The sequence below is a fragment of the Phoenix dactylifera genome, chromosome 1 (assembly GCF_009389715.1).
Source record: "Phoenix dactylifera cultivar Barhee BC4 chromosome 1, palm_55x_up_171113_PBpolish2nd_filt_p, whole genome shotgun sequence".
Classification (NCBI taxonomy): domain Eukaryota; kingdom Viridiplantae; phylum Streptophyta; class Magnoliopsida; order Arecales; family Arecaceae; genus Phoenix; species Phoenix dactylifera.
In genome coordinates this window covers 29,414,234-29,427,096 of record NC_052392.1, presented here as the reverse complement: position 1 = coordinate 29,427,096, position 12,863 = coordinate 29,414,234, and the positions used below count along the sequence as shown (strand labels likewise).

Here is a 12,863-nt window from a genome sequence, read left to right as displayed (position 1 = left end):
TGGTGTGAGAGGGGTAGAATGGTCGCCTGAAGGAACGCAAACCAGAAAACTACCTGCGTTGGGTGGAATGAGCAGTGGCCACCAGTGCCGGAGAGGATGCCACAAGCCGTTTCAAATAGGCTTCATGGCTGACAAGCAGCTCATGAAGTTCCTCAAAGGATAGAGAGGACTCCCGAGCTTGAATGGGAGCAGCAATATCTCGGAATTCAGGACCAAGACTATTGAGAACGTAAAGAGTAATGTCATCATCAGACAAGGGAGAATCGATTAGAGCAAGTTCAGCAGCAATGGTTTTGACCAATTGTAAGTAGACAAAAACACTGTGGTCACCATGCTAAAGAAGGGTAAGCTCCTCCTTAAGTTGCATGACCCGCGTGCGGGAGCGGCTGACATAGAGCTTGGTCAGCTTGCTCCAGGCATCGCAGGAGCTTTTGGATGATGCGATGAGGGGTACCACAGCATCAGAAATAGAGGCCAGGATAGCATTCAGGATGAGTTTATCCTGACAAAACCAGTGGTTGGAGGAAGAACTGGCTGAACGAGACAACATGCCATCAACATAACCATAGAAGTCATACCCAAGAAGAAGAGACTCAAACTGGGAATGCCAGGAGGGAAAGTTGGCTGGGGTAAGTCGAGCAGTAACCTGGGTTGAGGCATTGATGGCGACAAGGGAATATTCAGTGGAAGAAAAAGTAGACTAATGCACTGACGAGGAGGAGGAATCAGCCATGGCACAGACATGGGTCAGAAGAAAGAGAAAACTCAGTGGAGAATGGAAGCTCTGATACCATATAGAAGTATGAATAGCAGTTTTGCTGAAAGGTTTTTCCACACCACTTCAAGGATTGCATGATATATATATACACGAATACAGCTAAGAACTAGTTACAGAGATTATCCTTTAGTCCCTTGAGTCAAGGGATGTTACAACAACTCGTAACAACTAAGTTGGTTACTGTAAGTGTTGTAGACTGTTGGGAAGTTGCATATCTTCAGCTCAAAGCGGAGGCGCTGGTGATTGGCTCTACAGCACCATTCAAGATTCAAATCCAAAGTAATTACTAGATAGGCAAACGGGTATGGCTAGTAAAATTATCTTTTGATGCAACACAAATCCTTCCATTAAGATCATTGATACGATGTCTCGCTTTTAATTTCCATAGATATATACAGACATCCATCTTTCTTGAATACTTTCCTTATGGTTCAACTGCCGCTCTTCAAGGTAAGAAAATAATAGAAGTGCACCAACAAAAAGTGAAAAGAAATTTATCAAGTAAGAAAATAATAAAATGTGATGTTTAACGACTTTCTACATTGCCCATTATTATTGAACAAACCAAACCCCTGTAATGACACCCCTTGGATGCATCGACATAAATTCTGATAGCGTATTTATGATATTATTAGTAAGAAGATAGAAATTTTGGGTCGAGTGTGCCGTTCACAGATGTAACACAAATCCTTCCATCAAGATCACTGATACAATGTCTTGCTTTTTAATTTCCACAGATGTATACAGGCATCCATCTTTCTTGAATACCTTCCTTACGGTTCAACTGTCGCTCTTCAAGGTAAAAAAATAATAGAAGTGCATCAACAAAAAGTGAAGAAAAAAAATTATCAAGTAAGAAAATAATAAAATGTGATGTTTGACGACTTTCTACATTGCCCATTATTATTGAACAAACCAAATCTTTGTAATGACACCCCTTAGATGCATTGATATAAATTTTGACAGCTTATTTACGATATTATGAGTAAGAAGATGGAAATTTTGGGCCGAGTGTGCCGTTCACAGATGTAACACAAATCCTTCCATCAAGATCACCGATACGATGTCTCGTTTTTTAATTTCCACAGATGTATACAGGCATCTATTTTTCTTGAATACGATCCTTATGGTTCAACTGTCGCTCTTCAAGGTAAGAAAATAATAGAAGTGCACCAACAAAAAGTGAAAAGAAATTTATCAAGTGAGAAAATAATAAAATGTGATATTTGACGACTTTCTACGTTGCCCATTATTATTGAACAAACCAAACCCCTGTAATGACACCCCTTGAATGCATCGACATAAATTTTGACAGCTTATTTACGATATTATTAGTAAGAAAATGGAAATTTTCGGCCGAGTGTGCCATTCAATACCACTTGGTATAATAATAATATGATCAAGAACTATAAGCTTCATGATGCTACATGGAGAGCTCTCCCTACTCTTCAAGCAGGTACTTGCTCAATTCTTATAAATTTCTTAAGAGAATAAATTCTCATAAATTTAAGTTTTACATGTAAACAGAAAATCAAAGATAATAATATTAATCAAGACCTGATTTGCAAATACAATCCCTGCTTCTGGGTTTCTGCTAATAAACTAGAAACATATGTAGGAATATATCTTTCAGTGGCAGTTTCCAACCATAAACAAAGTTTAATGGACTAAAGAGTGTAAACACCAACATAAGGCATGTCTACAGAACCCAACCACATAGTTCCATTCCTCTCTTCCACTTCACTTACGGAGGTCGCTGCCCTTCTCTCCAGCACCTCTAACACCTTTCCCTCTTGGCTCAACCTCAATGCCACTGGATGATGCTCTGATGGCTCCCCAGTCTTCCCAAAGTCTGAGGCTGTTTGGCCATTTAACTGAACCTTGTCCTGGTTGAGTGCCACCCAGAACTCTCCCCCCGGGTTCCTCTTAATGTTGTCAGGGTAACCAGGGAGTTCTGCAAAGACTTCAAAGGTTCCGTTCCTTGGTCCCTGAAGCCAGTACTTGAGAACCCTACAAGTGCCGGTCTCGGCGATGAGAAGGAAGGTGGTGTCATTACTTATCGCCAATCCGTTGGGGAAGGCGAGGCCTCTGATGAGCACCGTCACCTTCTTGGCTTTGGGATCATAATTCATCAACCTTCCAGTGGCGTCTCCCATGATCACAGCCAATATATAGTCCCTACAAGGAGGAGAAAGCATCATCTCTTAAGAAATCATCACAAGGAAGTCATAAGCTATTCATGCATCTTTTAGTGTGTGCATCTCATATGCTCGCTCTAGGACGATCGACTAGTGACCTACCAGCTTCAAATCCAAAATTGCATGTAACAAAAGTTTACAATCACTAATTTTTACTCTAAGGTATGGTTAATTTAGGGTTTGTTCGAGTCAGACGCAACCATGATCGCCTGGCTAGGCCTGACTCAATTGGTAGGTCTAAGATTTGGACCGAGACAGGATCGATCTAACTTAACAACCGTACGCCATGCCTTAGATGCAAATTTCGGCTAGGTTTGAGTTGGGTTCAAGTCAGGCCAACTTCCAAGCTAGGTTCAAGCTTGCAGGTCAAGCACGAACCTAGTGCATGTTTGTGAATCATGTCTAGGTTTGGGAGCACAAGCATGGTCCTGTGATCCAGATCAAGCAATTAAGTTGGTTCCAAAATCAAGTCTGGTCATTATAGCATTTAGGAACTAGACCTACCAACTTGTACACCAGATGAGCTAACATAAGCATATGATGCAATGATGATGCATAACCGTTTCCTTGGTGACTGAATATAACATTCTCACAAATTACCTATGAGAGATTGATCGGATGGCATTGGCTCTCAGTGAAACAACCGGCGATTGGTCCAGGATTTGATTCCGACCAGTGCTAATAAAGCACTAGTTTCATGTGCTTCGGCTCGGTTTGCTTGGTTTTAGAATGGCTATGAAAGGTATGGATACCTGGCACGATTAGAGCCCCTCCCAATCTTAGGGCTACGATAGGTATGGATAACTGGCAAGATTAGAGCCCTTCCCAACCATAATTTTTTCAAAAAAAAAAGAAAAAGAGAAAAAGCTTCACATGGAAATCATATTCAAAGAAAAGCATAAGATTGATGTGTAATTTTTTTTTTCTTTTGTTGCTTCCCTTTCCGACAGACACTTAACAGACAAATTATTCATTAATGGCATAAATTTTCCAAACAAGAAGCAGATAACTCTAAAAAAAATCAATGCATTGGTAGTATAGATTTTTCCATTAAAATTTATATGTTTATGCAAGCATTTTACTATGATAAGTTGAAACAAAAAAAAAAAAAAATCACATTGGTGAAATGGTGCATGAGCAAGAAATCTTTATATATCCTTAAGTCGTTGAGGGTAATACGGGCAATAAAGCCTTTCATGAACCACCTATCTATTCATAGCATATAAATATCTCATTTAGCATCCATTTGACGTGCACCAAGTTTCAGGTTGCACCTTTCATGCGCAAAAAAAAAAAAACTGTTGGATCACATCCTGCACTGATCCAACAGTAGATTCGCACAAAAGAAGATGAATCCTTCTTGCATGCAAAAGATACATCTTTCATGCGCATGCAACACACCTGTAGCCGAAGTGGCTTGAACATGGCCAATGTGGCATTAGATCTTTAAGGAGCCCTACGATATTAACAGGCTCCACAGTTCCAATCTCAAAACTATTGAATATATCAACCTCTTAGATAGACCCATGCAGACCTAAGACACTACTATATGCTTCACTTGTCTCCTACGTGTGCCTCTCTATGAGAATTACACATAGGTGACCCTAAGTTTATGAGTCAATCTTCTGCCACTAGCTCCAACAGAGTAGGAAAATATAGCGGAAAGAAAAGGTTAGATTTAAATACTTTTAAATTTCATGCAAACGAGACTTTAGAACTACGCATTTACCAAAAAAAATTTAGATCTATGTTCACTAGTGCAAACAAAAATTCACTAGTGCGCACATCAAAGAGCATTGTACATACCTATTTTTTATTTTGCTACATTTCCTTTAGGTACATCTTAAAAAAGAAAACCTAAAAATCAATTAGAACGGACTCCTACTCTTACTAGAGTCCGCTAGTCCTACAACTTAAAAAAAAATAAACAAAACAATAAAATTGCATGTGTGAAAAGATGCCATCTGCCCATCCTCTCTTCTTTTGTCAAGCTTCTTTCCATCCCTTCTCTTTTTTGTCAAGTCATCTCTCCTACCTTCTTTTCTCTCCAAATCTCTTTCTTTTTCTCCAAATTTATTTTTTTTCATTATCAAAAAAGCTTATAGCATGTATCAGAAAGTTGACAAGTATGTATTACTAGATAATATATTATATTTTGGTGAACACGATACTTTGAAAACTATAGATTGATTTACCTAAAAATATGTATTGTGATGTTGGATGACTATTTTGCTAAAAGTATATTATCTGATTACGTACTACATATTATATTTCAACTAGTATTTTTTTATATTTTTTAAATTATAAAACTGATGGAATTTCGTTAGAAAGAGAAATTTCGCTCGGATTTGATTTTGGAGTTTCTTGTTTAAAATGGATGCCAGAGAGAACGCGATAAAATAGGAAATCCCGGATTTTTCTTAATTTCCACGTCGAAGCAAGTTTGACTTACCGACAAACTGGTTAATGACTTTATTGCCCAGTAAAATATTTCAGACCGCACTCCATCTCTATAATAACTCTACGTTACAATGCGAACTCCCCAAGGACTCTCCAAATTCCTACATGCATTACCTCGACTCTACCGTGAGGCCATAGGCGCCTAGCTTATCTCGCATGAATTAACTTTTTATTTTTCTTTTTCCTTTTCACTTGAAAGTATAGCTAGCTAAACAGCCCTTTAGCAAGAAAATTAAAGGTGTATTAGGTTTTAGGGTAACAGAACCAGGCACCTCCTGCGGAATCTAGTGCTACTGTCTGTGAAATACACCACCCCGGTTTCCTGGTCGACGTCCAAACCATTAGCGAGGTTAAATGGCTGCCCATCGGCGCCCGTCGCGAGCTGCGTCGCCACCCCTCCGTTCGGCGCGACGACTAGGAGCCCAAAGTAGGCATCAGCAACATAGAGATCGCCTGTCGCCTTGTAAAACTGCAAACCCAATGGCCTTCCACATATGCTCTCCAACATACTATCGTTAGAGCCATGACAAACTCGCTCCCTGAAAACAAAGGAAAAGATGGACCTCAAGCTGGAAACGTTCTTTTGTTGGTCTCTGAATGTGTTTCAAAGAAGCTAGCTAGCATTGTTACCTATACTTGGAATGAACGGCAAAGTCAGCCCAACCAAGGCCTTGGCCCTGCCATTTAACAATGCGACCATCAGAGACCCCAGTGTAGGGACCTCCGCCCAAGTGATCAAAGGCAAGGCTCTCGGGGCCGACCGCGGAGCTGAGTACGAGCCTATCGAAGTTCAGAAGCTTGTCCATGGCTTTTTGTTGGAAGCCGGAAGTGAAGGCAAGGAGAGCGAAGAGGGTGAGGACGGCCAGTGTGGTGGGATCGGTGCTCAAGAGCTTTGCTTCCATGGTGACTCGTAGAGGATGCCACTGAGGGGTGGACATATGTATATAGATCAGGTGCAGAAGAGAGCGTTGTTCTGAAGGGTGGTTGGCGAGACAGCGGTTGCCATTAATATGTTCGAATCCACTGTTGATTTCCATGGATCTACGGAGAAACGTGCGAATGGATCGATGTTTGGAGATGGTGGCAATTATGAACTAGCCATAAAGTTAGTCACCTAACCAGACATGCATGTTTGGTACGCCGGGGGTTTCAAGATTTCGACCGGCGGGGCTGGAGGAAAGGTTTGGATCCTTGACATTACGGCTATCCACCTGGGGACGTTGTTGTTGTGGTTTTGAGGATGGAGCGGGAGAAACAGCATGGGAGACACTGCAGTCGGGTGAGATGAGGGACACCTCACGCGTGGGATGTTTAGAAGAGTTATCCATCACGCATTATGTTTGGTTGTTGAGAGAAATGGAAATAAATGACTCCCATATTGCAATTATGGAGTTGCATTTTTATTCCAATATTAGAGGGGAATAGGAATATCCTAATTTTCTGAAATTTAATCCTGGCTCTTCTTCCAATATTCAAATCTTATTTGGTCAAATTTACATTAAAAATTGATTTTTTTTAAAATACTCCCCTGTTTAAGTGATTTTCCAAACATACCTCTCTATTTAATCCAGTAATTTTCTCACCACTTGCCCTCCACTTTCAAGGCCGAACAATACTCTGGTTTGAGTGATGGAAGTTGAGTAGTTACCTCGATTAAGGGCGAGACCTTCATGTGGCCCTTCACTTTGGTTACTGACTCTTATTCCTTGCTCCCATGCGGTCAGCGAGACAGAGTGGCTAAGCCGAGAGGTCTATAAAGCTTAGTTCGATGCTTGAGGGGATATGGAAAGCAGCCTTTGAGCAGGCCGAGCTGTGCAAGGCAAAGACCATGGTAGCCGAGGCGAAGGCTAAGTTAGCCAAGGATGAGTCCAGGTCGGTGGAAGCCGGCACTTCGACCGCACGGCCCCAGGCAGGGTTGAAGAAGGCCCAACTGTCTGTGAATAGGATGGCCCTCAAACTACAGATCAAAGAGCGACGGACCTTTCTATGAAGCTGTCCCAAGCTGAATAGAGGGCCCAAGAGGCTAAACAACGGGGAACTGAAGCCAAGCAATGGGCTGACGAGGTCGGGCGGTAGGTCGAGGAGGCCGAGCGATGGGCCAGTGAGACTAATTGATGGGTTGCCGAGGCCAGGGAGCATGCCTTTCACGCCAAGGCGAAGGTCATGGGAGTAGTCGAAGAGAACTGCACCTCAGAGGAGTTCTCAGAAGAGGCCTCGGAGACTACGGCTAATGCCTTTAAGAAGGGCATCGAAGCATGCCGAGCTCAAGCTCTGCAGCTTTTCTTGGGGATGAGCTTCTCCATCCTCGATATCAATGATGGCGACACTGGTGAAGGCGGCGACTTTGATGGGACAAGGGCGAAGAATGAAGTCTTTCGCCATGTTATTTTTGCTTGCTTTTCTTTTTGCTCGAGTGAGCCGAGCTTGATGTGCCTCATTTTGTTTGGTCTCTATTGGGATCAGTGTGAAAGGATACAACTTTAATGAAAGCGAGGAGTTTTCCAAGTACCTAACTTTGGCCTTGATTTGTGTTGTGTTATTATTTGCTCTTTATTTGAGTCCAGTCGTCATTGCAAGCTTCGACCTTTGGTTGTAACTCTTTTTGCTCGGTTTCTGCCAAGATTAATATATGTACCAGAAGATATTGAAAGCAGATTTTTTTTTTTGGAGTACCCAACTTCGATTTTTTCTTGTCGTTGAGCCTTCGGCGTAGCGGTCAGTTCTTCTACTTGAGTCATTATAGACCTGAAGAGATTGCTTGACTCACTGAGCCTTCAGTTCGGCGGCCGGTTCCTATATAGGTCATTATGGATCTGAAGAGGTCGCTTGACTCACCAAGCCTTTGGAGCGGAGGTCGATTCTCCTACTCAGATCTTTATGGACCTAAAGAGGTCACTTGACTCACCAAGCCTTCGGTGCAGCAGCCGGTTCTCTTTTTTGGATCATTATGGGCCTAAAGAGGTCGCATGACTTGTTGAACCTTTAGCGCGGCAGCCGGTTTTGACCTGAAGAGGTTGCTTGACCTGTCGAGCCTTCGATGCAGTAGCCGATCTTTCTATCTCGAAAATATGCTCCTCGAGACATCTCTAGGGTTAGCTACTAGAGAAAATTCAAGTGGGCTCGATCTTTGGGAGGTTGGTGTCTCCGTTCGTCTTCGAAGTGTGCTCCTAGAGGCATCTCTAGGTTTGACTACCAGAGGAAATTCGAGTGAGCTCGGTCTTTCAGAGGTCAGTGCCTCCGTTCATCTCCAGATTATTCTTTCGAAGGCATCTCTGTGTTTCGCTACTAGAGAAAATCTGAGTAGGCTCGATCTTCTCATCTCAAGAGTATGTTTTCCGAGGCATCTCTAGGGTTGGCTACCAAAAGAAATTCGAGTGCGCTCGGTCTTCTAATCTCAAGAGTATGCTCTTTGAGGAATTTCTAGGGTTGGCTACTAGAAGAAATTCGAGTGGGCTCAATCTTCGGAAGGTTGGCGCATCCTTTTCTCTCTGGATTGGGGTCTCGAAGGGATCTCGAGAGAGCTTAGTTTTGGGAGTCCTCAAACATATGGTGTGCCGGTGACTGAGAATGGGGGTTGTGCTGGCCGAATTCCGGTTGGGTTGGCCGCGCCATTGTCTGCTGTAGGCCTTAGACTGCTGATGAGAGCACAAAAGTGCGATCTACATACTGCTTAAATGAATATTATTGTTAACATATAATGATAAATTCACTGGTTTAATATTATATTTTTGTTTGGCACAGGTTATTATAAATTAAAGTTTAAATGCGCATTTGGTACAAATAGCGCAGGCCCAATGACCTGGTCAACCACATTTGCCCCCGAACGACTTCCCATCCAGCCCACGCATATCAGCCCATCTCCCACGTTCCCTGCTTCCGAATTCGCCTCTCGAAGAGCTACCAAATCCAAGAAGGAATATGATGGATTCCCACCAACCATCCAAGAATCACAGAACTGAGCCTGGTTTGAAGACATAGAGTAAGGAAACTAACAGTGGAGTCCCACCAACCGTCCACATCCTTTCAAATCAGTCTCCACGTATCTCATCCCATGAGATCACGCGTGAGCCCAAACATCAAGTCACAGCATACCATGAAGCTCCCACGTCCATCCGGATCCACATGATCAACTCCCTTCCTAAGATCCAGCCACTTGCGAGCCGACCGTCCGCTCCTCCCAGCATCGCGCCCAGCCGCTCGTGAACCCTCGTTGATCGCGTCTGCCCTCTTCACGCTCCCAGCCTCTTCCGTCCGTTCCAGGCCACATCCGTTTCTTCTTTAGCCAGCAAATCCCATCTGCAGCGTCCCAGCCGCCCGTGATTCTCCCCCAAATCCCAGCATCCCAGCCTCTTCTCCCGTCCATATTCATCATCCACGGATCCGCTCCTCCCAGCATCGCGTCCCAGCCATCGCGTACATGCAACTAGCAATGCTACGAAAATATTCACATAATTTCATATATGTAGAAAGGTATATACTTAAAAAATCATAAATAAAATAAAGAAAAATCACATGATGATAGAATATGAAATAGATTTTCAAATATGATCTAATTTGAACCCAATATTTATTTTGCTTTTTAGCTAGAGCAGCCTTTAGGCTATGCTTGCATAATTGCGTGTAGGCCTCTCCAAATACTTCTAACTCTTCAAATCCCGATAAAGATATATTTGCACCCAAGTCTCATGCTATAATTACTAGAGATTACTAGCTTGGTCGTAGACTCAATAATTTATCTAGTATATATACTGTATAGCTTTATTCTTGTAATCTTTTCAATTTGATTTTTAAATTATTTTTAATTTTGTTTCATTAGTTAATTATTTTGTGATCGAGTATCAAAGAAATTGAGTTTATCCAACAATAAAATCCACTAGGGACCTAAATCAAAATTCAAACTATGCTCAATCCAAACTAATTGATAAAAATCATAATGAATATTATGTTCTTAACATAACTCATGGAGTAGTGTATCTTGTGAAACTCATCATACGTAGACCTAACCTGATTTTTGGGCTGGTACCCCAACCCACGCACACACAAAGCAGAAAACTAAATGGTGTATGTTGGGGTTGAGAGGTGGTCAAACCCAACCGTACCTGACAGCAACCCCTATCCGGTGGACTAAGGAATCACCGCCTTTGAGTTGGACTTGAGTTTTGCTCTTCTCTATGTTTTGAAAAAAAAATCTTTAATTATTTCGACTTTGAGTTAATTCGCCCGTCCATCACGAGTCTATCTTGGATTCTCTTTTAGAAAGACTATATTTCATTGGATGATTCCCGCAGTGAATTTCTTTTCTATGGTCCTCATACATTGTTGTTTTTACGTGGATTCGGAAGAGATAATAATAGTTGTTACTTCAAGAATGTGTGCAAATAAATTTATATGTGAAATTACATTATCAACACTTCTCTTTTGAAGCCATCTTGTCCAATAATCTATTGTGTCATGCGTAGTATAACATGATACTTTGGTGCGACGAGGTACATGTATGCAGTTGAGCTGTGTTTAACAATGTGATATCTATTAAGGATCACAATGCAATATCAAATTATTGACTAGTTGATATCTCCAGCCCCCATCTAATTAAAATAGAATTAAGATGGGAATTTTACATAGTTTTAGACCCATGACTGGAAATCTGATCTCCCAGCTCAACATGGCTTGGTCAGCGTGTTAAGCATATATACCTACTCTACTGTCGACTGTAGAAAGTCCACATTGGTCAACATTATTAATAGGGTCAAGATAGGGGCGGCCCAATGCATTTGGAGGCCTAAGGCGAACTCACCAAGAGAGGCCTTTTTTTAAAAAATAATTTTTTAATAAGTGCAAAATATTTTAAAAAAATTTTAAAAAATAATCCGTCTAGCTTTTTGAGATGCAAAATTGCTAATCAAACTTTTGAGTTGGACAGAGAGTTTTGTCCGGTGGTCTCCTCTTGGGACATACTTGGCAACAGTTCATAGGCAGTCTGGGGACTGGGGAGGTGCTACTACATTTAACCATTTAATGCGTTTTGGCGTTGTTATTATTGATTGTTCATTTCAGCATTTGTAGCTACTAGCTTTCTGAATAAAGTCCTATGTTGTAAAAAAAAATTCCTACTACTTCCAGCTTGCCTTTTTGAATAATGGAAAGAAAGAAACTATGGCTTGAACAACAGAGTATCAAATTATCAATAATATAAGCAGACAGAAAAACAGAGAATACAAGTTAAGCTAGTCCTTGGAAGTAATTATAAATTGCCCCAACAGATCAATAAACAACAGACAGATGCCTAAATTAGATATCTGAATATGCCTAAATTCAGCAACTGAAAACCCTTTTTTTAAAATGAAATCATGTCCTAGAAATTACAGCAGGCAACAAGCTTTCATATGCTTAATGCCAAGCTTAATACCCGGGGCTGAAATACAAGGAGCAACACTGAACAATCATACAGTTAATTACACACTCTTTCAGAAGTTCTAAAATTTGATTGCACATATGGACCAATGCCTATATTTTTGTGTTTTTTTTTTGTTGGGGGGTGGGGAGATTGGGGGGCAGAGGAAGATATTCAAGCAAATGAGCTACAATCAAGCGTTATCATAAAATCCTTCTTCTAACAAAGCATGAAGTAATTGCATTATTATCTAAACAAGTAGCTGGACATGAGACAATCAGCTGGTAAAATGGAAAGATGAGAACTAAATTTCCATCATATGGATTGAATAATACCAATCAATAATGAAAATGATAGGCGAGAGGCTCAGAGCAGAAGCTATTAAGGTCATCTCTTGTTGATCGGTAAGACAGGTGTTCAGTTATCAATGAATAAAGACTCCCCTAGAACCAATGCAATGCTAATGAATTTTCAGCAACAAAAAGCAAACCAAGTAAAGACAGAAAATGGAACTATGAGCATACAAGTATGAGCACTTTTCTCAAACGATCAAAGTTTGCAGGGATAGTGGAAATGATAATTCTCAGTAGGATTCCATTTTTACCCAAAATAGCCTCAAACAAATGATAATTACCAAGTTCCCTATTCAGATAAAATTAATATACTCTAGTTACATGTACTCTTTCATATGTCAGATTAAAAAGGATCAGTCGATCCAAATAAAATTGGTTCAAAATGCAGGATTAAATCAACCGGGGAAGAGCTGAAGAAGGTCTTCACTCTTCCGGCTTCCGGGGAGGAGGCCTTAGGGCTTAGGAGTTAGGGGCCTTAGGGCTTACCAGCTTGTGGTCCGGTCGATCGGGAGCCGGGAGGTGGCTGCCGTCAAGGTCTAGAACCGGAACGGCAGAACCAAAACAAACAGAAGGTGAAGCCGTGAAGGAGGAATGGAGCCGCGGGATGATGGGTTCTTACCTTCTTGGAACCGGAGACGAATGACGAGATCGAGAGGAGGAATGGAGGAATGAGGATTAGAGCG

General features: G+C 41.5%; 1 protein-coding gene across 1 annotated transcript; it reads right to left on the bottom strand.

Annotated features, from left to right (window-relative positions):
• Positions 1-2,303: 2,303 nt before the first annotated feature.
• Positions 2,304-6,338, bottom strand: LOC103722421 (protein STRICTOSIDINE SYNTHASE-LIKE 10-like). Its single transcript, XM_017846500.3, has 3 exons — positions 6,067-6,338; positions 5,709-5,975; positions 2,304-2,956 (listed from the first exon to the last, which is right to left on the bottom strand). Exons 1-3 carry the CDS (start codon positions 6,336-6,338, stop codon positions 2,446-2,448), a joined length of 1,050 nt encoding a protein of 349 aa, XP_017701989.2. The 3' UTR covers positions 2,304-2,445.
• Positions 6,339-12,863: the final 6,525 nt, after the last annotated feature.

Excerpts from the sequence above, each read along its gene's own strand:
- LOC103722421 (XM_017846500.3), bottom strand. The coding sequence starts at position 6,338 with ATGGAAGCAAAGCTCTTGAGCACCGATCCCACCACACTGGCCGTCCTC. Across the intron at positions 5,976-6,066 it reads GCCGTTCATTCCAAGTATAG|GGAGCGAGTTTGTCATGGCT; the intron begins GTAACAATGCTA and ends CTTTGTTTTCAG. Across the intron at positions 2,957-5,708 it reads AGCACTAGATTCCGCAGGAG|GGACTATATATTGGCTGTGA; the intron begins GTGCCTGGTTCT and ends TCCTCCTTGTAG.